The sequence below is a fragment of the Rattus rattus genome, chromosome 6, assembly GCF_011064425.1.
Source record: "Rattus rattus isolate New Zealand chromosome 6, Rrattus_CSIRO_v1, whole genome shotgun sequence".
Taxonomy (NCBI): Eukaryota; Metazoa; Chordata; class Mammalia; order Rodentia; family Muridae; genus Rattus; species Rattus rattus.
The window spans coordinates 30,259,809-30,285,520 of NC_046159.1; the positions used below are offsets into that span (position 1 = coordinate 30,259,809).

A 25,712-nucleotide genomic window follows, 5' to 3' on the forward strand; every position below is an offset into this window, starting at 1 on the left:
CCTGCATATTGGGCTTACGGCATGCATTTCTCTGTGAAGCAACCAAATGGACTTAAAAGCGTAAGAGCCATGAGTTCTGCTGTTTTCTCTGGTGACAGGAAAGTCAGCCACTCTTTTATCCCAATATATCAAAATAACAGCTATTGGACCACTCTGAAGTGGCTTATTACTATCCACTGAAGTCTGGCACGAGGAGGGGGGGGGTAAATGCCTATAATCCCAGCCCTTGGAAAGCAAAAGTAAGAGGATCAAGAGTTTACAGTTAGCCTTGGGCAAATAGGAAGTTCCAGGCCAGCCGAGCTACAAACAAAGGGTCCCAGGATTCCTGCATAAGCAGCATACTGAAGGCTAATGGAAGAGATCTGGGAAAACCTGACCACTGGACAATGTTTGGACGTTGTTGCTCTTCCTCAAGCTGCTCTCATACTTGTCCTTCCTTCACAGCAAAATTGGCCCGAGATGACCAAATCCACATCCTCAAGCAGCACAGGCGGAAAGAACTGGAAGCGCGTCAAAAACAGTATCGGTGAGTTATGGCATGGACAAGTGGCTGCCCTCCTGTACCTGGTCCATGGTAGGAGACAAGCCTGACCAGAGTGTAGGCACCATCATCTTACCTCCACCTTCAGGCAGTCAGAGTGAAGGCAGTCAAGGAAAAAGTTTGAGAAGAACCACATGATGCTTGGGGAGAATGTGTCCAAGAGAGTGGGTCTCCTTTCCCATTATTATATGGACTGCCTTAGCTACTTATGTCTTCATGTAATATTTAACTATAAAAGTGATACATAATCTACAACAGCATTGATAGGTCATTACATGTGATCAAGAAAAAAGGGTCCAAATTATTCAAATTAAACATGAGGGGAAAAAAATCAATACTTCGTAGGAATTTGAGTGAATAAAAAGATGTGTACAGCTGCATGCCAATGTAGGAGGAAATGGACAAATCCTAGAAAGGCACAACCCATCACTTACTCAAAAATTAAATGAGCCAGGGCCAGGGATTTGACTGTGCAAGTAAAGACAGAAGTCATGCAAGCCTGGCCACCCAAGTTTGACCCCTAGAACACATAAAATCTGGATGTAGTAGTGTGTACATCTTTAATCCCAGCACTACTATAGAAAGATGGTCATGGAGACAAGAGAACCAACCAGCTCTCAGACCAGCCAGCCTGGAATATAGAGAGGGCCCAGCACTAGAAACAACCTCAAAAGGTGAAAGGTCATAACCAACTCCCCAAAGTTGACCTCTGACCTCTACACACAATGTCATGCATACATGCCTGAACAAACAGATACACACAGACACCCACATACATTACCACAAACATACATACAATATTTTTAAGGAAATAGAGGATCAGAATAAGCCAATCTCATGTAATATAATTGAATTAATAATTTTCAAATGTCCTATAAATAAAAGCTCAGGTAGCTTCATAGGTAAATTCTAGCAAACATTAAGGAATAAATATCAATCTTTTCCCCCAAATGAGTGAGAAGGCAATATTTTCCAACACACTGTATGATAGCAGTGTTGTGCAAAAACTAGGCAAAGGCATCATTAAAAATAAATCAATACACGAATATCTCTCAAGAATACAACTGCAGAAATTTTCAACACAATATTAGCAAGCCAAGTTCATATGGTATTAACAGACAAGATTTTCCCTAGGGATACAGCACTTTTGAACATTCAATACATTGTTATTCATATATATAATTCATATATACTTATATATATCAAAAGTACCTGGGGCTGGAGAGATGGCTCAGTGGTTAAGAGCACTGATTGCTCTTCCAGAGGTCATGAGTTCAATTCCCAGCAACCACATGGTGGCTCACAACCATCTGTAATGAGATCTGGTGCCCTCTTCTGGCCTGCAGTCACATATGCAGGCAGAATGCTGTATATAAAATAAATAAATAAATCTTTAAAAAGTACCTATAAACATGTAAATATATGTGTATATATTTAAATATGATATAATACAATATACTATATACACAAAAATGAATTTGAGAAAACTCAACATCCTTTCAAATTGAAACATTTAAAATATTGGAATCAAAGAGATTGTCCTCAACGCAATAAAGAACATCTATAGGAAACTCCCAAGATGGTAAGAAAGATCTGGAAAATGATAGGATGCCCACTCATGCTGCCTCTGTTTGGCATTTCACTGAAGGGTCTATCTGGTCAGTTAGGAAAGAAGAAAACTGTGTGCACAGTCACCTTTCATGGAGGACACAGTCTTACATATAACTAATAAATTCACCAAAGTTTAATTATTTATGGCTAATAAATAATTAAATAACTAATAAATTAGTAAGATTATGAGATACAAGCTGAATAAAAACTTCTATACATTTTAACAAAAGAAGAAAAATATCTACTTACAGTAAGTTCAAAACTCAATAGACTATTTAGTGAGATGTTTAGCGGACGCAGTGTAAAACTATCCACAAAACCCTAGAACACAGTTGAAAACGATTCACTAAAGAAAACCTAGGTGAGCAGACAACATCTCAAGTTCACGCAGCTTTGCTAAAGTGGCAGTGCTTCCCCCAGGAATGATGGATGATGTAGAGGTTCAGTGCAGTCGCTGTTAAAATCCCAGCTAGCATTTTTGACACAAGATTGACAAGATGTTCTCAAATACATACGGAAATCAAAGGCATACAAAATCACCAGGCCAATCTTGAAAATAAGAAAGCTAAGTTAAAGAATCTTTATTTCCCAACATCCAGATTTCTGCACAATCATAGTATTCAGGGAAATATAGCCATATTATGAGGATACATACACAGAACAATGAAATAGAATTCCAAGTCCAGAAACATCCCTTAATACTTATGGTGAATTGATTTTTGGTAGAATCAGCGAGACAAATCTATATGTAAAGAGTACCCTTTTAAATAAATGGCACTGAGAAAACTGGACAGCCAAAGTACAAACAAATGACATTGGATGCTTACCTAACACCAAATGGATTAACTGAATGGTAGAATTAAAAACACACAATCCTATGAAAACACAAGAGTAAACATCCATGGCTTTGAGTTGGCAAAGGACTCTGAGACAGGACGCCACATCATACATAGCAAGAGAAAGATCAGACGACTTGGTATCACCAACGTTTCAAAGGGCAGCGTGAAGAAAATGAAAGACTGTTGATCAAGTATTTGCCTGATGAGCATGGGGAGCTGAGTCCAACCCTCGGAATTCACATTTTAAAAAAGCTGTGGGGGCCGCAGAATAAAATGCCTGCCACACAAGCAGGAGGAGTTAAGTTTCCTTAGCATCCATGCAAAAGTCCAGAGACACATACAGTGAGTGACTATACCACTTCTGGGGCAGAGACAGGTGTCACACCAGAGCTCACTGGTCAGCTAGTCTAGCTAAATCAGTGAATCCAGGTTCAGTGAAGAGATCCAGTCTGAAGAAATAAGGTGGAGAGTGACCCAATTCACCCAATATCAACCTCTTTCCTCTAACTGCACACACACACACACACACACACACACACACACACACACACACACAATCAGATATGGTAACATATATGTGTAATCCCAGTGCTGAGGATGAAGAGACAGGTAGATCCTGGGGCTCTCTAACCAGCCACCCTAGCCTACTTGGTGAGCTCCTGTCTAGGGAGAGAGCGTATTTCAAAAACAAGGGATTCCTAAAACATGGCAGCAGTAAGTTGTCCTCTGGCCTCTGCATGAAAGGGCACACATGTGCATCCAGACACACCTACACACAAAGAACCCACAGAGGAGATAGAATATTTGCAAGACATTTGTGTGACTTAAGATTCATGTCCAAACTGTATAAAGAACTCTTAAAACTCAAGAGAGAAATAATACAATTTTCTTTTTTATGAAGTTATTTATTTACTTTGCATCCCAATCACATCTTCCCCCTCCTTCCTCTCCTTCCAGTTCCACCCTCTCACTCCCCCTACTCCCCTTCTTCTCAGAAAAGGGCAGGCCTCCCATAGATATCACCCAGTTTTGCTATATCAAGTTACAGTAAGATTAAGCCCAACTTCTCCTACTGAGGCTAATCAAGGCAGCCCACTTAGGGGAAAGGGATCTGAAGGCAGGCAATGTAGCCAGAGACAGTCCCTGCTCCTACCTTAGGAGTCCCACATGAAGACCCAGCTGCACAACTGTTACATATGTGCAGGTCTACGTCAGTCCTGTGCATGCTCTCGGGTGGGCAGTTCCATCTCAATGAGTCCTTATGGGCCTAGGTTAGTTGATTCTGTAGGTTTTCTTGTAGTGTTCTTGACCCCTCAAGCTTCTACAATCCTTCCTCCCATCTTCTGCAGGGTTCCCCAAGCTCCACTTAACATCTGGCTGTAGGTCTCTGTATCAGTTTCAATCAGTTGCTGGGTGAAGCCTCTCTGATGACAGTGATGCTAGGATCCTGTCTAAAATTATATCAGAATATCATTAATAGTGTCAGGGCTGGGTTCCCTCTCATGGCATGGGTCTCAAGTACACCAATCACAGGTTGGCTGTTCCTTCAAATTCTGCTCAATAATACAGTTTTAAAAGGGGTAAGAATTCAAAGTCCAAAGAAATGGACATTTCTCCAAGAAAAATATAACTGGGTAAACATATAAAAAAGACAGGTGCTACATTAGTTGTCTGGGAAATGTATATCAATACTACAGTGAGATGTTAATTCAAACCCACTTAGGCAGCAAGAATCAGAAAGTCATTATTACAAATTTTGATGACATTGCAACATTCATATACCACTGTTGAGAATGTTAACATTCTCAACTTCTGCTTTGGAAAATGGCTTAGTAATTCCCCAAACTATCAAATAGAGTAATTATGTTACCCAGCCACCCCAGTCTTGATTATGTACCTATTAAAAAGGAAGATGTATGTTCAGATGGCTACTGTTCACTGACTGGAGAATGAGGCACAAATAGGTCAGTGTGCCTGCGAGCTCCAGAGAGAATTAGGTGAGTGTGAAAGACCCAACTTGAGCATGAGTGGCTCCATCCTACAAGCCCAGAGTCCTAAATATAACAAAGGGAGAAAGGGGGAAAGCAAGGAGATCCCTGGCTCTCCCCTTTCTCCACTTCATGGGCGACCATGACATGAACGGCTCTATACACCTCACCTTCCCCACCAAGATGTAAATGGCTCCATTACACCTCACCCGCCCCACCAGAATGGATGAGATCTCTCAAACTGAACAAAACATAACTTTTTTTCCCTGAAGTTTTTATCAAAGTCATGGTAATGAGAAAACACTAATATGTATGTCCTCACTAAGATTTCTACATGCATAATCGCTGTCCTAATAACCCCACTAACACAAAGATATATACAACGTAAATGTCTACGGATGAATGTCATCTATGGATGGATGGATAAAACGTCATATATCTGTGTAATTTGATGTGGATTCCAGGGGTCAGACTCTACCCATCAGGCTTGGTGGTAAGCACCTTTACCTGCTGACCATCTTGTCAGCCCTACTATGTAGTTCTTTAAAAGCCTTTGAAGTTGGTTAGTGGGAGGAACATGTAAGAGTTTGAACCTTTGGGCTAGAGAAGCCCCATGATGCTTCAACCAGAGCTTACCGGATCATCTTGGTAGAACTTCAGAAGGTTGAAGTGCCAAGAGAAGTACAAAGAGTAGAGACCTGATTCATGAGTCTTCAGTGAGGAAACAGGACTCCACTGGTGACTGGGCTGTAGGCCATTTGTGTCATACTATGGCATGGGATCTGGCTTCATTCTGCTCATGGCCTGAGAACTCGAATGAGGTTCAATTAATGAAAATATGTTTGGCAGCAGAAATTTCAAGACACAATAGCATCTAGCTTGTTCTTGTCTGCTGCTCTTATCCAGGTGTCCAATGAGAGAGAGTCTCAGAAGAGGCTTTATAAGATTGGTATGAACCTATAGAGAACAGGGGTGGGAGTTTATGGCTTTAAAGTGACATGTTTGATACCAAATTGACAAGGATTTTGGGCTTGTGGTTGTTAATCTTGTCAACTTGACTAGGTGTAGGATTACCTAGGAGACAAATCTCTGGGCATGTCTGTGAGGAAGATTTCAGATTGAGTTAATTGAGGTGGTAAGAACCCCATCCCTCTGTGTTTTCCCCACCAATATGGAGTGCACCCTTCAACTGTAAGCCACAGTAAGCCTTCTCTTAGGAAGTTGCTTTTGTTGAATACTTTGTCACAACAAAGGTAGAAATAAATAATACCTAAACTAGCATAGCAGCCACACATAGACTAGTATGTTTAAGGATTGCCCTGATCTGAACAGTCCTTATAAAATGAACAATATAATTGGTGACATTTGTGACTGGGCTGTTTCACTTTACATGATAGTTTCTGGGCCCGTGCATGTTGTAGTATTTCATTCACTATCTGTAGAAAGAAAAGCTGTCCTCTGACCTCTATACACATGTCATGGCAGGTACACACACACACACACACACACACACACACACACACACACACACACACACACACACACAGAGACAGAGACAGAGAGACAGAGACAGAGACAGAGACAGACAGACAGACAGAGAAACAGAGACAGAGAGAGACAGAGAGAGAGAGAGAGACAGAGACAGAGACAGAGACAGAGAGAGAGAATTCATGATCGGCATTGGTATGGTAATATCTTAACTTCCCAATCTTATATATTATCTACTGTTCTCATCACTGTGACAAAATGTTCAAGAAAAACAACTGAAATAAGATCGTTTTGCCTTGGACTTTGGTTTGTTTGCTGTTTTGTGGTTTTGTACAGTCTAAGAGAAGACACAGAGGCAAAGCATGAGGAGCTGATCACACTGAAGCCGTAGTAGGGAACAGAGAGAGATGAAGCCTAGTACTCGCTTTCTCCTTTGTATTTAGTCTAGGTCCCCATGTCATGGAACAGTACTACCTACATTTGGGGTGGTTCTTGCAATTACCTCACAAACATGCTAGAGGTTTATCACCCAAGTGATTCTAGGCCCCATCATGTTGACCATCAACATTAACCACCACTGCTAGCATTTTCTCCAATTGAAAAATATCTGAGGTAAAATAACTTAAAATAGGAAATGTTTATTTTAGATCGTAGTTTTAGAGGTTTGGGTTTTTAGCCAGGAGGAGCCATGGTTTAACCTTGTGTGAAAGAAGCACACCATTACAGAGTCGTTGTGGTAGAGAACAAAGCTACTTACCTCACAGAAGCTGGAAGACAGACAAAAGGGCCCAGGGTCCAGTAGCCCCTCAACGTGTGCCCTGTGACTGAACTTCTGGCTACCATTTCCCGGGAAGACCATTAGCAGGAGTCAAGCCTTTATTATCCAAGCCACAGATGTTGCCTAGGGACAGAGGGGTCAGTAGTAGCAATGATAGCTAAAGATACGGGTTCCCTTGGGGAATCTAAAAATGCTCTAATATTGACTATGGTGATGGTTGCCCATATCCATGATATTTTAAAAAGACTAATTATTGACTGTCATTGGGTGATTTTATGGCATAACAATTATATGCCTATAAATCTGTAAAAAAAAATTTAATTAATTCAAACTGTAGCATAGACTTCAATGTAGGAATATCATCTATATACAACAGGTAGAGAACAGAAGAGCAAATCATCATAACCAAGTTCAGCAAAACCTCTTAGCTATGACACCAAGCACACACAGCACAGGATAATTGCCACACTGGACTTGGTCAAAACAAATCTTCTGTACTTCACTGGACTCCGCCAGAACAGTAAAAAGACAGAGTGGGCCAACGTATGCAGACTGGGTAGGAGCTTGAATTCAAAATATACAGAGAAATCTAACAAAATTTATCAGATCATAACAAATGCTGCCAAGGAGGGGACAGGGATCAAACCCCAGCCCTCTGGTAGGGTCAAACAGCCGCAGCCGTTCTGAGAGACACATCAGTTCTTTCTCAGAATTATAGATAGTATCTCCATGTGACTAGCAGCACTTCTTGTCATAGGTGTTTCCAAGAATAATACAACCAGAATTAGGGGTGTGGCTAATGGCAGAGCACTTATCCAGTATATATAAGAGCCATGGATTCAGTCCCCTGTACTGTAATGACATTAACAAGAGTAACTAAGCCATATGCCTACACCAAACACTTCTATGCAAACATTCATGGCAACTGTCTTCCTTAGAGTTTCTATTGGTGTAATGACACAATAACCAAATGCAACTTGGGAAGGAAAGAGTTTATTTCACTTCATACTGCAAGGTAATATCTATCAGTGAACCAATAAGAGACCAATATGAATAATCACACGATGAAGGCCAGATATCATAAGCACACGCGGCTGGCCCTGAACTCATGTGGCAGTGGAGCTATGACCAATAACAAAGAAGTGACATCACATCACAGGGGTGACTGGGCTTGGTGCCGTGCCTATTGTCCTAGATTATTTGGGAGGCTAAACAGAAGAACCATTTGGTCCCAGATGTTCAAGGCCAGCCTGTTTCAAAGAAGAAAAGAAAATTAAGCATACCAATGCTAAGAGTAAGGGTTGAGCGTACTCTCACTGACTGGGGAGGTGACTATAGCGATGCTTCAAGTCTGAGAGGAGGAGGGGGAAGAAAGAAGGAGAGAGATAAAGAGAGAAAAAACAGGCAGAGAGACAGATCGAGAGAGACAGAGACAAATGCATATGTCTACATACCCTAGTTCACAATTAAAACGTTAAAAAAAAAAAAAAACCTTTTGCACCGTCACTGCCTGGTATGAAAAAGTAACCTGATTATACTGTATTCATGCCAAAAATTCAAAAATTCAATGTGTTTGCAAGCCTTTCTACTCAGTACCCTGTGACGTGTTTTGGGACTTCTGTACTTGATTCAGAGAATTGTCCCAGAGTCTGTCTTCCCTCCCATGGGACTGAAGAAAGTTTCTTCAGCTCTCTTCTTCACTTCAACCCCCTGTGACAAAGCCCTTTATAGAATTCTACAAGACTTGTAGTCTGTGGGGTGGGTTAAGACAAAACTCGAGAGGGACTTAATCTATTGCCAGCCACTAACATCTTAGTGTGGTTTGGTACACACATATGGACTTCTTATCCATTCATCTAAGAGATCACAGTGTAACCTGACCTCCTGGAAACTGTTTACTTCATCACAGCCTGGGTCTTGTGGAGAGGAGAAGTGGGGTGTGAGATATCTCGTCCCTTTCTTAGATCTTATTTTACTCCTTCCTTCCACTCAGCTGCTCTCTTCAGCAGCCCTGCCCCTACCCATGGCCCCATTTCCGGTCAGGAAATGCTGAACTTTGCACTGTCTGCACAATCATGAAGTTCCCCTTTCACATAGATTTTTGGGCTTCCAGAGTATGGAAGCTAAGCACGAGAGTACTTCCAAGAACTCTGCTGGCATTTCTCAGCAGCCCATCTGGGAAAGGGCACAGAAAAGGCCCAGGTCAGAGAGAGTGGCCCATGGCTTCCCTGACTGCACCATCCATGGGTGTGACACAGTACATCATGGTCTGAGGACATCCCTGATCTAATATGTCTGTGTCTTTCAAGCAAGCACTCTCTACCCCCAGCCCCAGAGGCATCGTTCTTGGACACCACTCTACTATGTTGATTTGCCTGCCTGCTGATGGACACATGGGTACCTCCTAGTGCTTTCAGACTGAGCCACAGTGAGATTTCTGACTGTCCGTGCTCTCGTGAGAGAATTACTCTGGGGAATATGTCTAGACAAAGATCTGTGAGATTACCAAGTGTGTGCATCGTCTGAGTTCTCTAAATCTTAATAGTCGTTTGCCTAACTGCCCAGACACTTTGTGCCCTTAGCTGGTGTTACCATAAGATGCCATTCCCCTGCATCACCAACACATTCGACATGAGATGTTTTCATTCTTGCCTGTGGAATGGGTGGGATTGTGTCTCATAGTTTTCTTCTTCACAAATTGCTACGTATTTGTGCTTTATACATAAGCGCTACAAACGCCAATGACTCCCCTACTGGTGAACACTCAGCCTGATCCCTACTTATGTTTGTTTTGAATATTACAAACAGAGAAGCAACCTGTATATCTGATATGTAAGTCACTTAATCATTGGCAGATCTGTCTCCAGAACATTAATCTCTTGTCTCAAAACAGCTCTTGCCTCACATAAAATGAAATTATGTATTGTGAGGCAAATATGAATGGCCCTGGTTGACGTGGGTGCTCTGAATGCTGCATCCCCACACAGAACCAATTCATAAACATCCATACGCACAGAATGAGAGACAGCCTTAAACCAACGCATTTGCAAACACATCAGTGGGAACTCTGGTTGCATGAGCTACACCAATTTGGGGAAAATCTGATATAGGTATGAGAGTCACCTGGTGGTAGTCTCAGTTTGGTGTTAACTGGTGTGTTTATACAGTCCAAAGATTTTACCTGATAGTTGGAAGGATGATAAATCAGATACAGAGGCAGGCAACGATTGGCTATTAAAGAGACGAGAGGTGGCCCAGGATAATTTTTCTCTAGCTCTGCACACCAATTCTTTATAATAACAAGGTTCCCATAAGCTGAACAGCCTTGTAAAACCTTTCGAATACGCGTAAGCTTTCTTTTCTGAGAACACTAGCTCACAGTTGCGTCAGGTAACTTTTGCACATGCAGAAGCCAAGTGCTGTTTTATATCTCCTGACGCTAGGAAGGCTCATTCTGAGGCTCTGATAAACAGGGGGCTGAACAGCCAGGAGAGCAGTCTCCAGAAGAGAGAATACGGTAAAGTTGTTTAGGAAGACATCCTTTATTTATACCAGTTTTACTAGCAATTATGATCTCAATACAACCTTTTTCCTCCCTCTGCATCTGACAAGACATTTATGTATAACAAAAAAGAGTACTATTATCCCTAAAGTTAAACAATTAAACACCCTGCTCTTCCGGCTGGAACCATGGAGGCTGTACCAGAGAGGAAAAAGAAGGTTGCCTTAGTGCCAGAAACTCTTAAGAGAAAGGCTCCTGCTGTGCCAAAAACCAGAAGGTGAAGAGCCTGAGGAAGCTTGCCCTGGAGACACTGCGAAAGGCAAGGAGGAAGCTCATCTGTGAGAAGGCACAGCACTCTCACGAGGAGTGCAGGCCGATAGACTGGGCTGAGATTCGGATGCCTGGGACGGCAAGGATTGCTGGGAACGTCTATGCGCCCGCAGAACCAAAATCGGAGTTTGTCACCAGACTCCGAGGTATCAGTGGAGTTAGCCCAAAGGCGCACAAGGTGTTGCAGCTGCTTCGTCCTAGGCAGATCCTCCATGGCACCTTTGTTAAGCTCGACAGGGCTTCAGTTAACATGCCGAGGATTGCGGAACCGTACATTGCATGGGGGCACCCCAGCCTGAAGTCAGTAAATGAACTCATCTACAAGCGAGGCTATGGCAAAATCAATAAAAGGCAGATTGCCTTGACAGATTAATTCCTTGATTGCTCAGTCGCGTGGTAAATTTTGCATAGCGGATCTAATTCATGAGATCTATACCGTTGAGAAATGCTTCAAGGAAGCAAATAACTTCCTGTGGCCCTTCAAACTGTCTTCCCCACGAGGTTGTAGAAGATGGAGATGCTGGCAACAGAGAAGACCAGATAAACAGGCTTATTAGACGGATGAACTAAGGTGCCATCCCTGGTATTTTTATAATCTGGTCAGTTAAGAAACACAGAGCCTAAAGGAAAAAAGGTAATAGATAAGAGAAGCAGGCAGCTAGCCAAACAAAAAGTCCATTTTTTAAAAAATTCACTATAAATATGTATAATTTTAATTGTCAACTAAATGAATAAAAGCTTTAAGATAATTAAATTAAAATAACTATTTTTAAGTCTTTTTATAATTTAATTAAAATACAACTGCATCACTTCTACCCTAACTCCTCCCCTTCCAATGTCTACCCATCCCCCAATTCAGTCTCCTCTTTTTTTAACCCTTGTTGGTAAATACACATAAAAACCAGTCAACATGTAAGTACAGCCTGCGGAGCCCCTGTTCCCTAGTGGTGCCCGCATGTGTGTGTTTCTAGGGCTGACCACTTGGTATTACATAAACCACGCGGTCCATCTATGCCCAAGACTGACTGACTCTCCTCTCCACAGCTGGTAATTGCCTGTAGCTCTTCATCTAGGAGTGGGGCCCTGAGATTCCCCCCGTCTGTGTTGGGATGGCATTTGTTTTGGAATTGTTTGGGTTCCTTTTTGGCAGCCATGTTGTTGGGACTTTATGGACGTACCTTTCCTGTCATAGTTAGAAGAGACCATCACAAAGCAGACCTTCTGTTCCTCTGGTTCCTACGATCTTCCTGCCCCCTCTTCTTTGGTGCTTCCTGAGTCTTAGATGCTAGCGATGTGAGGTAGATACATCCCCTGGGTACCACAGAACCATTTCTTCTCTTCATTTGGACTAGTTGTGGCTTTCTGTAATGGTCTCCTTCTGCTGCAAAAACAAGTTCCTTGCCACTTGCCTGTGAGTGTTTGAATAAGTATTCCAAATTCCATTAAAAACTACACTGGTTCAGAAAATTGGCTGTAATATAATCTATGACCTCCCTAGCCAAGTGCAGTTGGCTAGGTTTCCAGTGCTAAGAAGGATTTCTTTCTTGTTCAGCAGGTTTTGAGTCCAAGTAAATAGCTGTTGGTTACTTCCGAGGTGGGATACAATGGCCATGGTGGTCATTGTAGTTTATAGGCAACCACAGCTGGTAAAGACTATTGACACTTTCCTTCCCTACATATAAAACCACCTTCTGGTACTGTGGAAACTAGTCTTCAGGGCCACTCTTATGGTTCCTTTCCAGCTCAAATCCTCCATGTTCTACGTATGGAGTGCAAGCTGTCTTCAGCAGTAAGAACTTGCCTTTCATTTCTGGGAAGCAATCAATGACAATAGCAATAGCCTATATTGTTTCAGGAGCTCTCTTGGATTTCCCTGATTAACAGCTCAAAAGGAGGTTTTCATGCATGGTACTGAACTTTTTGTTAACTTCTCTTGGCTCTTGGGTAGCCATATTATCCCTCCATATGCTATAATTTCACATATTGCATGTTTTCTCTTCTATGTGGATATTAGATCTTAAGCTTTCCATGTGAGCTTTTCATTTAAAATAGCCACAGAAGTTAGGTAGCTCATATGAAACCAGAGAGAGGAAGGAATCTTCCAAAAAAAGAGACTTAGAATATAGTGTTATGGATAAACATAAAGGAAACTGAAATAGAAAGTTGAAATGGGGAGAGGAGAAATTATGCAAGGGACAACTAACACTAAAGGCCTTTTGAATGGCCATATGGAAACTCACAACTCTCAAAGCTTCCTAAATTGTATAACAGAGATTTAAATGGAGTTACCATATAATGGAAGAGACAATGCCCCAACTGGACATCATATGCTATCAGGTAAAACCCCCAGTATCAGGAATGGGTTATTTCTTGTTGAATCACTGGTTAAAGGTGACCCACAGACAGTCCCTCATAAACAGTATAGGCTATTGTCAAAGCTACTAGTTATCCTTCAGAACCTAACAGAAAGTCCCTATTGCTGAAGACACCACTTACTTATGTCATCAAACATGGAAAAATTAAGCTGGTGCCCAACCAGAAACTTTAGCCATACTGACTGGCATTCATAGTGCTGGAAGGTGCTGTACATGTGACCAGAGGAGAAACGTAGTCATCAGTCCTACCCAGCTACAAACCCAGAAACCTATAACTGTATCTTGCATTGCAAGATACACTGGTACAATAATGGCACAGACGTTATGCAATAACCAACCACTTTTTAAAAATCATATTTAAAGCCTATTCTATGAGATGAAACCCACATCCAAAAACTGTTAATGAAGCCAGAAACTTGAGACTACCTGAGTCATAGGCCCTAGAGGAACAACTACTACTGTTACTCTGCTAAAGAAGTATGCCAACTCCTAAAGACATAGGTTAATATATAGGACTCAACCCCCATCAGAGACATCTCTTCTTGAAGTAGATGAGAATTAACACAGAAACACACATACTCCCAACTGGAGAATGTGCAGACAATGTGAGGTCTTGTAATACTCAATCCTAAATGGAGTCTTTATCAAACCCCTTCTCCCGTCCTTGGGGATCTATGCAGAAGAGGCAGAAAGAGCTGAAGGCTCCAAAAATACAGTGTCTTTCAGACACAAAAGGGCCGATGGACATTGAAACTCACAGAGACAGTAGCAGATATACAAAGACTACACAAATCCAAGCTAGATAAAGGGAAGTGGGCACAAGTCCCACTCCTAACCAGGATGCTAATTAAAATTGATACCTGCTCAGAGAGGGAAAATCCATTTTCTCCAAGTGTGAATTTTAGGTGGGTAGGGAGGTATGGAAAACTTGGGAGTTGAGGAAGGTGAAATCTATGATGAAAATATGTTATATGAAAAAATTCAAATAATTTTAAAAATGTAATAAAAATAGAATGGCTTTATTCCGAAAGAAAAATCCACAAACACTTTACAGTGTCTACCCCTTTAAGTGTGAGAAATGTGAAGTTTACTAAATTTTCTGATTTGGTGTTCGTGTCTAGTGGTTCCATCCACAGCTCTTCTGCATTTCTCTGTAGCACTGCTATCCACTTGTGTTACATTGCCTCCAAGATTGCAAGACGTCAAGAGTGCTTCATGGCACAAAGATGGTGCTCAAATAGTTCATTATAGAATGAATACACTTTGTCCTTTAAGAGACTGATCAGTTCCCACACTAACTGTACTCTTTTCCTATTTCTTTATTGAATTCTGACTTTATAAATCATGTCTTTATGAGGACAGATGTCTTTTCTTTTTTTCATTAAATTGTAGTCTACACCTCCTTAAGTTCTCTCCCTCCAAACCAGATGTCTTTTCTACCTCTTCCTATTTCTATCTAGTTGATCCTTGTGGTCTTCCTCCATGGAGTGTGAGGTTTTTGTTTTCCCCGGCCTATTTATGTCTTTGGCTCCTGTGGGTTGAATTGTCTGTATGTCTCATTCAGTAGCAGGGACGTGGTGTCTGGCTTTGGAGGCCAGCAGCAAGCTGTCTGGCCAGTTGTTCCATTCTCATGCAGTGCTCTCATCTGCAAAGAAGGTAAATGTGAGCCCCCTCATGTCATGTCTTGAGAAAGTTCTTTCTGAGCTGACGAAACAATTTCCAAACTCTGCAGAAAATTTGTATGGAAACTTGGGGAAGGTGAAAGGGCTTCGCTAGTAAAAGCACTCGCCATGCAAGCTCGATGACCTGAGTCCATCTTTAACTCATGACTTGCTGCAGGAGAGAACCAATTCCCCAGAGCAGACCTTAGAGGGAGGTCCTGTTCCATCAAGAAGCTGATGCTTTAGGAACCTGGAGCTTTAAGAAACTAAGCAACCAGGAAACTAAGCAGCCAGGAAACTAAGCAGCCAGGAGAGCTGCAGCTGCACCTCCTGAAACCCTGCCAAAATCACAATGCCCTGGGTACTGACAAAGGTGCTTTCTCTCTTCCCTACTGCAAACGAGCCCAGCCTTCCTACTACTCCCAAAGGTCAGGGACACTTTGAACTGTGGCCCATTCCTTATCAACTCTTGCCTGAATTCTGGACCAAAGTACCTCATGGCATCTACCCCTTCCAGGAAAACACATAAGTAGAGAATCTTCTTTGTTCCCCATTCTTCCTTAATAGCAATCTGGGATCAAGTCCCCACTATGGTGGTCAGCATTAATAAAGGATGTGTTTATCTGAAATACATTTCAATGGTGTTTCCATGATATTTTTGTTCATTTCTGGTTTTGAGATAGAGTCTCATTGTATAGCGTTAGCTGGCTTGGAAGTAGCTATGTAGAGCAGGCTAGCCTCAAACTCAACAGAGATCCATCTGCCTCTGCCTCCTGAGTGCTGGGATTAAGTGTACCATCTAGATAGCTCCCTATTTATTTTTAAACCTGCACTCATTGTTGTGCACACAACTACACTCACATGTGCTCTCACATATCATCTACACACAAGTTAATAATGAATATAATTTAAAAATAAAGTGTGAATGCTATCCCTGGTACACATGGCGCCTGGTACACTGGATCATTGGAAATGTCAGCTCCGCTCTGTATCCTTGGAACTGCCAAGCATGAAGACCTTTTCACATTTAAGTGACCGATGAGAGTTGATGATGGATGATCAAACAGTGTAGACCCCAATGACTGGCTCACTTTTGGATGTGTATTGGAGACACCTCTATTCATTTTTCCAAATAAACAACATTTGTACACTATTCTTATTTTTGTGCTTATTAATGTATTTGTGGTAAAGCTCACAGGAACAATAAAAACGGAAGGTCATAAAGCCTGCTGAGGAAGGTCTAGAAGTTAGACAGATCTCTGATAGACAGTGGGACCCCAAATAGATTTAAAGGGGGGGTGATGGCCAGCTTTTTCCTCACACTCTTGACCTGAGACAAAGCCATAAAGGCCTGGAGATTATTTCTCCCACCAGTAGGGCCACAGGGCCCCCTGCTGTTAGACTGGCCAACAAATTCAAAGCTAGATTAGGAGGTTAACACTAAGAAAAGGGCCTATCAGTCAGCCCTTTTCAGGCTGATGAACTTAAATTAGAGGAGGCACATTCCTCAAAGACCCGGAAACCCCTAATTATGAAGAAGAGGCTATATTTTGATGATGCTCTTGGACCTGAAATATTCCAAACTCCACAAACTCATCAAAGTTTCAATTAATCCATCAGCTCTGTTTATACACAGTTTCTAAGAGGGTCCTTGGACCAGCTAGACACCAAGGAGAAGAGGAGAAGTCTGCCCCAGTGGGAGCACAGGTCATGTTAAAGTCCTGAAGACTTCTCGATGTCCAAAACCCGCATCCCTAAAGAGAGCTTTAATGGCAAGGAAAATTGGGAATGTACATGGAAACTGAGCTCAGAATGAATATTTCGGCATTTAAGCAAAACCAATTTATTTTCTCTGTCCCAAATGGATGAACATGATTTTGTTTTTGTTAGTTTGTTCTCAGAGAGTGTTCCGTGAGTTGATGCATGAAGGCTGTAGGAGTTAAACATTCTCACTGGAGTTGGTGTCTGCTTCTCTTCAGAGGGAACTACTTTAGTTGTGACCACCTCTAACCCTGCTGCAGGCCAGATGTTAGAGGGGCATTCCCTCAGTGCTCTGCACCCAGTGTTCTTTCTCACTTCCTCTAATGCCCTCTGATTCCACCGTGAAAGCTATCTCCTTCCCCAACCACTGCACACAGGATCAGGATGTGCACTGACCAAGCTGGAACGACATTTGACACTCTGGCTGAGTGTGGCTTGGGAGCCTTAAAGCCCTCTCTACCTTTGACTGTCAAGGCAGGCCCCTCTTAGGCTCTGGGGCCATTCAAAGTCACCTGTGTTAAATAATGTCTCTGGGATCTTCCTCACTCCTTTCAATGCAATCTGTTCCATTCACTAAATCTTCAGTATAAGCGGGCCTCATATCTGTAACATTGTGATCATGTCATAGCACAGATGGTTGCCATACTACGTTGGAAGGATTCCTGGCACCTCTGCTTATAGTGCACTGAGCTTATAGTGGGAAAAGAGACCACCGTGTATAACCTTGTCTGACAACATGGCAGCCTCCGCTCAGGGGACACCCAACAGGGCCATCTCTAACATAGTGTTTTCGTTTTTCTTGTGCCAGATGGATGGAGTGGAACCCTGGCTTCCCTTTGAGTATTGATGCTAAATGCCACAAGGATCTGCCCCGAGATATCCAGTTTGATAGTGAAAAGGGAGTGGACTTTGTTCTGAACTACTCAAAAGCGTAAGTTTTAGGGACTTCAGGGTGTGGGTGGCCCATCTGGTAGCTGGGGGTGGGAGAGTGGTAGAAAAGAGTTCGTGTCTCAAAGAAAGAGCACGCCACTCCACCTCAAGTGTCTGGAGAAGACAAGCAGTACTGTTGGTCAGAAGGGGGCGCCACACACCAAGACAGGGATTCCACTTGCTTGATTCCCACTCGCAGTCTTAACTAGCTAATCTGAACGGAGCTGGCTCAAGAAATTAAGGAAGGGGGAAGAGGTCACTACAAATGCCTAAAATACAGCAGTGGACTTTTAAATCAAGATTTCACTGGGGGAGGGGAAATTAAAGCATTTCCATAAAAGTCCAAGGTTATGGCGGGGGGAGTAAAAATAGTTTAATTCCTTGTCCTGAATACAAGTTTTAGAGCATTTGATAGAAAAGACTCACAGTTGGTCTTTCTTATAATAGGACCCTCATTCTTTTCCTTTATTGGCCTTGAGCTGGGGGAGCAGGTCAGCTGACCACCATTCCCCATGTGTTTGTTCTATCAAGGCCAGGAGGTAGAGACCCGCCAACTTTAAGATGACGGATATCTAAACAGCCTTGACCCAGAAGCTCTCTAGCACGGACAGCACTGTGCTTTCGGCTCACAGAGAGGCTCTTCTTGCTTATAACACTCCCTCTCCACTTCCAGTTCACTCCTGCAGCCAGTCTACCTGAAGATGGTGCCCAGGCTGATGCCAGGGGCCAGATTCTATAGTGACAATGACTCAGACGCCACTGTTGGTCCCATGACTTGGATTCCTGTTCGTTTGTCATAGGGACCTCATGAAGTAGGCACATGGGTTTATCACTGTTCTGTTGCTGTGAAGAGACCCTAAGACCAAGGCAATTCTTATAAAAGAGAGCATTTAGCTGGGAGCTTGCTCACATTTCCAAGGGTTAGTTCATTATCATCATGGTGGGGAGAGGGAGCATGGTGGCACACATGGTGCTGGGGAAGGTGCTGAGAGCTTTACATGCTGGTCCACAGGCAGAGAGAGACCTAGACCAGATGTGGGCTTTTGAAACCTCAAAGCCCAACCCCAGTGTCCTCTAACAAGGACACACCTGTTCCAACAAGGCAACACCTCCTAAACCTTATAATCCTTTCAAATAGTCCCATTCCCTGATGACTAAGCATTCAAATATAGGAGCCTATGGGGGCCGTTCAAACACCACAGCACATATCGCCCCCTCTGCAGCTGAAGAACCTGAGAAGGAATAAGAAGGTTGAGGACCTTGCCTAAAGTCCTTTGCTAATAAAAAGCAGAGACACTGAACTCTGGGTTACATGTCTGCACACTATTACTACGGCAGGATGCTGGCACAACCACGGATATTCTGTCAAAAAACATTGACCTTTCAGCACCACATCAAGGATAGTTTTCATGCTATACTTTGACTCCTGGAGAACTTTTATAATCATACAAATCTAGAAAACCCTAAATTCATGAAGCCCAACTGAGCCTTATAGTCCCTGAGGGACTTTTTTTTTTTTGGTTCTTTTTTTTTTTTTTTTTTTCCGGAGCTGGGGACCAACCCAGGGCCTTGCACTTCCTAGGCAAGCGCTCTACCACTGAGCTAAATCCCACCCCCACCCCAGAGGGACTTTTAGCACTTCCTTGCATCCAGCACAACCACAGACAAGTCTTGGAGAGAGGGACTTGATTACCTGCATGCCCAACAGGCAGCCAGGACTGAGGACCACAAATCAGTCTGCTTGCACTGGGTGTTTTCACAGGTATCATTGATCACTTCTAGGTAAGGAAATCAAGATCCCAGTGGGTCAAGATAAACTAATTTACACACACATATATGCACCTATATATAAATACATAATTTATATATAAAGTAGCCGTGGTGGTCTGAATGAGAAATGACCCTGTAGGCTTGGATATTTGAACACTTGGTACCCAGTTGGTGGAGACCGTTGAAAAGGTTTATTTAGGAGGTTCAGCCTTGCTGGAGGAAGTGTGTCACCGGAGGTGGGCTTTGAAGGCTTCCTCTTCCAGTTCACTCTCTTGCCTTGTGCTTGCCATCGAAGATGTGAGAACTGTCAGCTCTCTGCTGCCTGCTGCCATGTTGTTCCCACCATTATGGACTCTAACCCTATGGACCATGAGCCCGAATAAACTCTCCCCTCTATAACTTGCCACAGTTATGATGCTTTATCCCATCGACAGGAAATTAAATTAGACAGAAGATGGTCGCAGAGAGTAGGTTCTTACTATTTGGTTTTGTTCCGTTGGCCATGGGTGTTTTTGTTTTGCTTTGCTTTGCTTTGAAATGAGGAAGCCTTTGGAACTTGGAACTAGAAAAGCAGTTGAATGTTGTAAATAGCTTAACAGGCAGTCTACATAGGAGTCTGAAAGCCACCAGTGATGAGAGCAACGTAGATTATAGAGGCCAAGCTCAAAAGGTGTCAGAGAGAATTATGGGCTAAAGTAGCAACTAAGCTGGAGGCCACTCCCGTGATAGTTGGCAGAGTCTGGCTGATTTCTGTCCATGCCCTGAGAGATTACCCGAGGCTGAATTGAAAAGCAATGTGTAGTAGATATTTAATCTTTGGAAATGTCAAGACTACATAATGTATTATCAATGATACTTATGCAGGTCTACAAAAGAAAAAGAGAAAGTGAGGCAGTAAGAAATACAAATGTACAATTTAGGGAGAGAAAAGTCACAGGAAGTTTAGCAGCCAAGCATGTGTTAGAGGAGAGGCTGTCATTGCTAAGGAACTTAGCATAGGTATTTATGCCCTGGAACCCAGGAAGGGTGTCACACAGATAAGCTTCCGACTTTTGAACAGGAGCCTATGGAGATTTCTGCTCCTAGAAAGGAACTGACTGGAAGAGCTGCTGTTCCCGTGATTCAAGAGACCAGGGTCTGTCCCAAGCTGACAGCTGAGTTTAACTGTATCATCCATATGGTACTGACTTTAGAGGCATGGAGTGTGCAAGAATGAAGGGGTTGTGGATTCCTCTTCCATGGTTTTAGAAGGGTGCCCCTGTGTGAAGACCATAAGAGCAAAATACTCTGAGAGGCTACTGCATCAAGCTGTACAAGTGTGGCCTGGGTTGCAGTGGAGACCCCAAGATTTTGGAGATGTCAGAGCTGAGAGATACATACATAGGAGAGCTGCATACATAGATTGGAATCAGCCCAAGAGAGAAATATATGTTGTAGTTAGCAAAGCCAGAAGGGCAGAGCCATCGAAGCCCTTTGACAATAGGCGTGGAGCTGAAGGATTTGGTGTGTGCCCTGCTGGGTTTCAGCCTTACGTTGACCCAGTATTTCTTCACTATGCCCACTTGCCTCCCTTGTGGAATGGTAATGTACATTCTGTGACACTGTGTGTTAGAAGTATGCAGTTTCCTTTTTTACAGGGGTTATAATTAAGAGATTGCCTTGAGTCTCAGAAGAGACTTTGAGTTTTTTAACAGGGTGGAGCTTGCAAGACTCTGGAGACTTCTGCAGTTGGAATAAATGCATTTTGGACTATGATATGGCCACAGACCTAGGGGGGCCAGGGGGTTGAGTGTGGTTTAAGTGAGAAATGTCCACAGGCTTGGGGTGGGTAATATTTGGTGCACTATTCGGGGAAGCTTAGGAGGGGCAGCCTTGCTGCAGAAAGAAAGCACTAGGGGCAGGTTTCAAGAGTTTAAAAGTCCTGCTCCATTTATGGCTTGTGCTCTGCAAAGGAATGAACAGGCGCAGAGGTGTGATTCATAGCCCGGTCTCTTGCACAGCTGAGGTGCAGTAGGAATGGTATCTGCCACACACTAACTTCTTCCCTGGTCCTACGAGGCCAGCACCTATCCCATGGAACTGCCTGGGCTATCAGGAGGCTCCCGAGTACAAAGTAAGACACTCTGCCAGGCATAGTGGTGGGCACGGTGACCTGTCCCCTGGTTTGCAGGATGGAGAACCTGTTCATCAATCGCTTCATGCACATGTTCCAGTCTTCCTGGCATGACTTTGCTGACTTTGAGAAAATCTTCGTCAAAATCAGCAACACTATTTCTGGTAAGTGGGATCTTGGGGTTCTGTGGGCAGAAGAGTTTATTTTTCTGTCTGAGACTTGCAGACATCCAAGCCAAGCACCCTGGCATCATCTCACCAGAAGTCTCAAGGCCATTGGGACTTTTTCCTTACATACATACATACATACATACATTTTCTTTATATTTGTGGCTCTTCTACCCAGAGCCGAGGCAGGACTGGGCTACATCAAAATAGAGGTGGAAGTGATGGCTGCTCTTGTGAAGGACTCAAGTGCAGTTCCAAACATCCACACTGGGGGGCTCACAACCACCAAGAACTCCAGCTCCAGAGGGATCCAAAGTCTCAGGTCTCTGAAGACACCTGTGCACGCGCACACACACACACACACACACACACACACACACACACACACACACACACACTTAACGGTAGTAAAAATAAAATTTAAAGCAATGGGGTCCTTAGGACCAGAGTTTGTTTGTTTGGAGCTCTGGCATTGTCCTGGGCAGTCATGACAGCCATCACTCTTTAAGGAGGCAGAAATGGTTGGATAAAGACGTTGACCTCAGCACAAGGGACCAGCTTTCTCCCCTCTTTTCATGCTGGGCTGAAGGACCAGAGACCTTGAAAAGAGCAGGTGCTTGGGAGTCTCACTGTTCACTGAGGTGTAGCTCAAGGAAGACTAGCTGCGTAGTCTGACTCAACCATGAGTAGGGATACAGCAAGTGGGACTGACAAGTGAGAGGATCCTGATGACCCCAAAAAGGCTCCCTACAAAGACTTGTCCTCATGCAGGGCCATGAGGGGCTGCCCCGCCATCCTATGTAGAGGGTCCGCCCTCCTGTTCTCCCCACAGAGAGAGTCAAGAACCACTGGCAGGAGGACCTCATGTTTGGCTACCAGTTCCTGAATGGCTGCAACCCAGTACTCATCAAGCGCTGCACAGAGTTGCCTAAGAAGCTCCCAGTGACCACAGAGATGGTGGAGTGCAGCCTAGAGCGGCAGCTCAGTTTAGAACAGGAAGTACAGGTAGGCCTGCTTGCTGAAGAGACCTAGTCTTTCCACAGAAGCCACTTCCTGCTGCCCAGTGCTTGCTGATCCCCAGACTACTACTGGCTTGTGTTTGATTGACAGTGTGAAATCAGTAGTTTCTTCCTTTTCCTGGTTGCAGTATCCAGGAGGGTCTTGGGCACTGTGCGAGCCACATTCAGTCCCAGGAGGTGTTGTATCTACACAGTCCTCACATCTGCAAAGACAGTGTCAGTGCGTTCAATGTCCATATCAATGATTACAAGAGGGCTTACAGTGTGTCATTCCCTGTAACAGGTGTGTTCTACACATCTTCACCCAACTGTCACCCACTTTGTAAATGTGAGGAACCTGGGAAAAGAAGTATATTGCAAATTAGAAACATAGGCACTACTCGTCCCTTGCACACCTTCCACTTCCACAAGCCAGTCTTTCCTAGTTCTCACTTGCAGGCTCCAGCCCTCATCCCCAGCTCCAAGGCTGATCTTGAGATGGATGCAGTCCAAACCGAATCGGCTTGTATCTGATGAGATCTGTCAGGCATTCCCGTGCTAGATTTTATTTTGCTTGCTGACAGTCTCAACAACCCTCTGCGTACTGTCTTCTCCATCTCCCCACTGCAGCCAGCACCACTGGGCCTCCGTTTCCAGCTGTTCATATGACCCATTGCCTCTGGTCACCTGTCTAGGTACCCGGCCCACACTGAGACTCCAAACACATATCATTCAGCCCTAACTTCCTGCCTTTGGGTGTTACTTAACCAACTGAAGTTGGGGTCCTGGTGCACGTAGGGAGTCCTTCCCCATTCATCAGGACCTACATGAGACCCGTCATACTTCTAGGCATGCAGACATCCAGCAACAATAATAACTCCTTACACCCACCCCACAATAATAACTCCTTACACCCACCCCATGCACAGAAATAAGCATATCTTAGAACTGAGGGGGACCTAAACTGCCATAATTGTCCCTAACCACTCAAAAGCAGGACCTTGCCTGTTCTCCAAGACAAGGCAACATCCTCTTACTGGTAAGCCCCTACCAACTCCAGGCAAGGTGGCTTATGGGTTATCTTCGCTTTGAGCTGGCCCATCAAACACATGATGATGATGTTCTGCTGTGGTTTAGATCACGAGGAAATAAGCTAGTAATCTAACATCCAGTACTGATTAGACTCTTACGTGCATACTGATTAGACTCTCACGTGCATACCACCTTGTCTCTTACACTGTCCCCAGCGAGCACACCAAGCACAGTTCATGGGGCCCTCCATCATTCTTGACACCTTTCTTTGACAAACTCGGTGACATGTTAAGCTCAAAGGTCATAAATTGCTTTGTTTTCAGTATTGAGAATTGGCCCCAGAGCCCCACATGTCTTAGCAAGCTCTCTTCCACTGAACTGCATTACCAACCCCTTTTTTAAAATCTTTTCCAATGAAATTTAGTTTTAGAACATGAATAGAAGAACCCTTCAAGGACCTTTCTTTTACCCATATCTGTAGAGAGTAGCCCCACCCCTCCCATCTCTTCCTTTCCTGGAGGACTCTGTCCTGGGTGGCAATGGCTAATTTGCCGAGTGTTGAACTTGGTCTAAATGAAGTCCTACAGCAGCATCTGGGTGTCTGACTTTTCCCATCGACCCCCTCTAGCCTCACCAAACCGTCCTCAGAGTAGTCTTTCGACTTCTTCCAGGAGCACCGAGCAGCTTTCGGGGACAATGAACCTGAGTTAGTTGTGGCCAGTCTTTCATTTTAGCTTTGAAAATAAATAATTAGAAAATAGAAAACAAATATGTAAACTGGCTTTAAAGCTGGAGACCCAGACCCATGTGTTTTGAATTCCACTTGCACCCAAAGTTTTAGGGTAAAAGCCCAGGTTCCCAAGGCCCAGACAGGGTAGGTTTGGCCACCCAGCCCCTAACGCAAACAAAAGAGATAGGTAACATGGGTAAAAGCAGAGAGATATTTAGTCAATATGGACACACAGCAGGGAGGAGATAATGGGGTCCAGTGACCCCTAAATCCATCTTGGGACACTGGCGTGAGCTTTAGGTTTAAACAGAGGAAGTCTTGGGCCTGAGGACAAGATGTGACTTAATAAGAAGCCCCAGTCTTTTTGACCATTTGTTTTGGTACTGCAACTGTCCAAAGAAGTCTTCATTACTGATTGACGGTGTGGATCTGATTTCCACAAGATGATTACTTCAGCTCCAGGCTGTGGTAGTACTATCCTGGTACAAGTGTGGTGTGGTGTGTGTGTGTCTATGTCTGTGTCTGTGAGTGTCTGTCTGTCTGTCTGTTCTGATAGGTGTTACCTGTTTACCTGTTTCTGGGACCCAAGACTGTGACATATTTTAAATGTTTGCAGCAAATATTTTGGTTCAAATACATCTCTGAACCACAAAGGAGGAAGCTCGGAACTCATTCTGTCCAATATGATAGGTGAATGGATCGCTGCGTTGAAAGTAAATGTAGAGTATGATGTTATAATAATACACTGCAGGAGACAGTGAGGACTTACCTCTGTGCCCTTAGCCTTGAAGAGAGAGGAAAGTAGGTTAGACAGACTCCTCCAGTGATTAGCACACTGACCTGCAGAGCCAGCAGGGGTCTGACAAAGGAAGGGATAGCCGGCTGTCAGCCAGCACTTAGTTACTGTGCAGTCAAGTGAGGAATCACCCATTCCTAGTAAAACGGTTTCGAGTGTTTGTTACCCACCAGGTTACAGAGAAGGTGCCTGTACGGGGGTGCGGTGAGCATGTCCTGAAGACCACCAGTCCCACCCGGCCCCTGGCCCCTGGCCCTCAGGTCCATTTCTGCTTAAAGTAGCTTGACTATATTTGGCTGCCT

At 43.6% G+C, this 25,712-nt stretch overlaps 1 protein-coding gene across 1 annotated transcript in view; it reads left to right on the plus strand.

Moving 5' to 3' along the window:
* Alox5 (arachidonate 5-lipoxygenase) overlaps positions 1-25,712 on the plus strand; it is a 49,185-nt gene that overhangs the window by 12,928 nt on the left and 10,545 nt on the right. The window contains exons 3-6 of the mRNA XM_032905854.1: positions 445-526; positions 17,683-17,805; positions 21,745-21,851; positions 22,687-22,859. Coding sequence (XP_032761745.1) covers positions 445-526; positions 17,683-17,805; positions 21,745-21,851; positions 22,687-22,859 — 485 coding nt within the window. The remainder of the gene's footprint in view (positions 1-444; positions 527-17,682; positions 17,806-21,744; positions 21,852-22,686; positions 22,860-25,712) is intronic.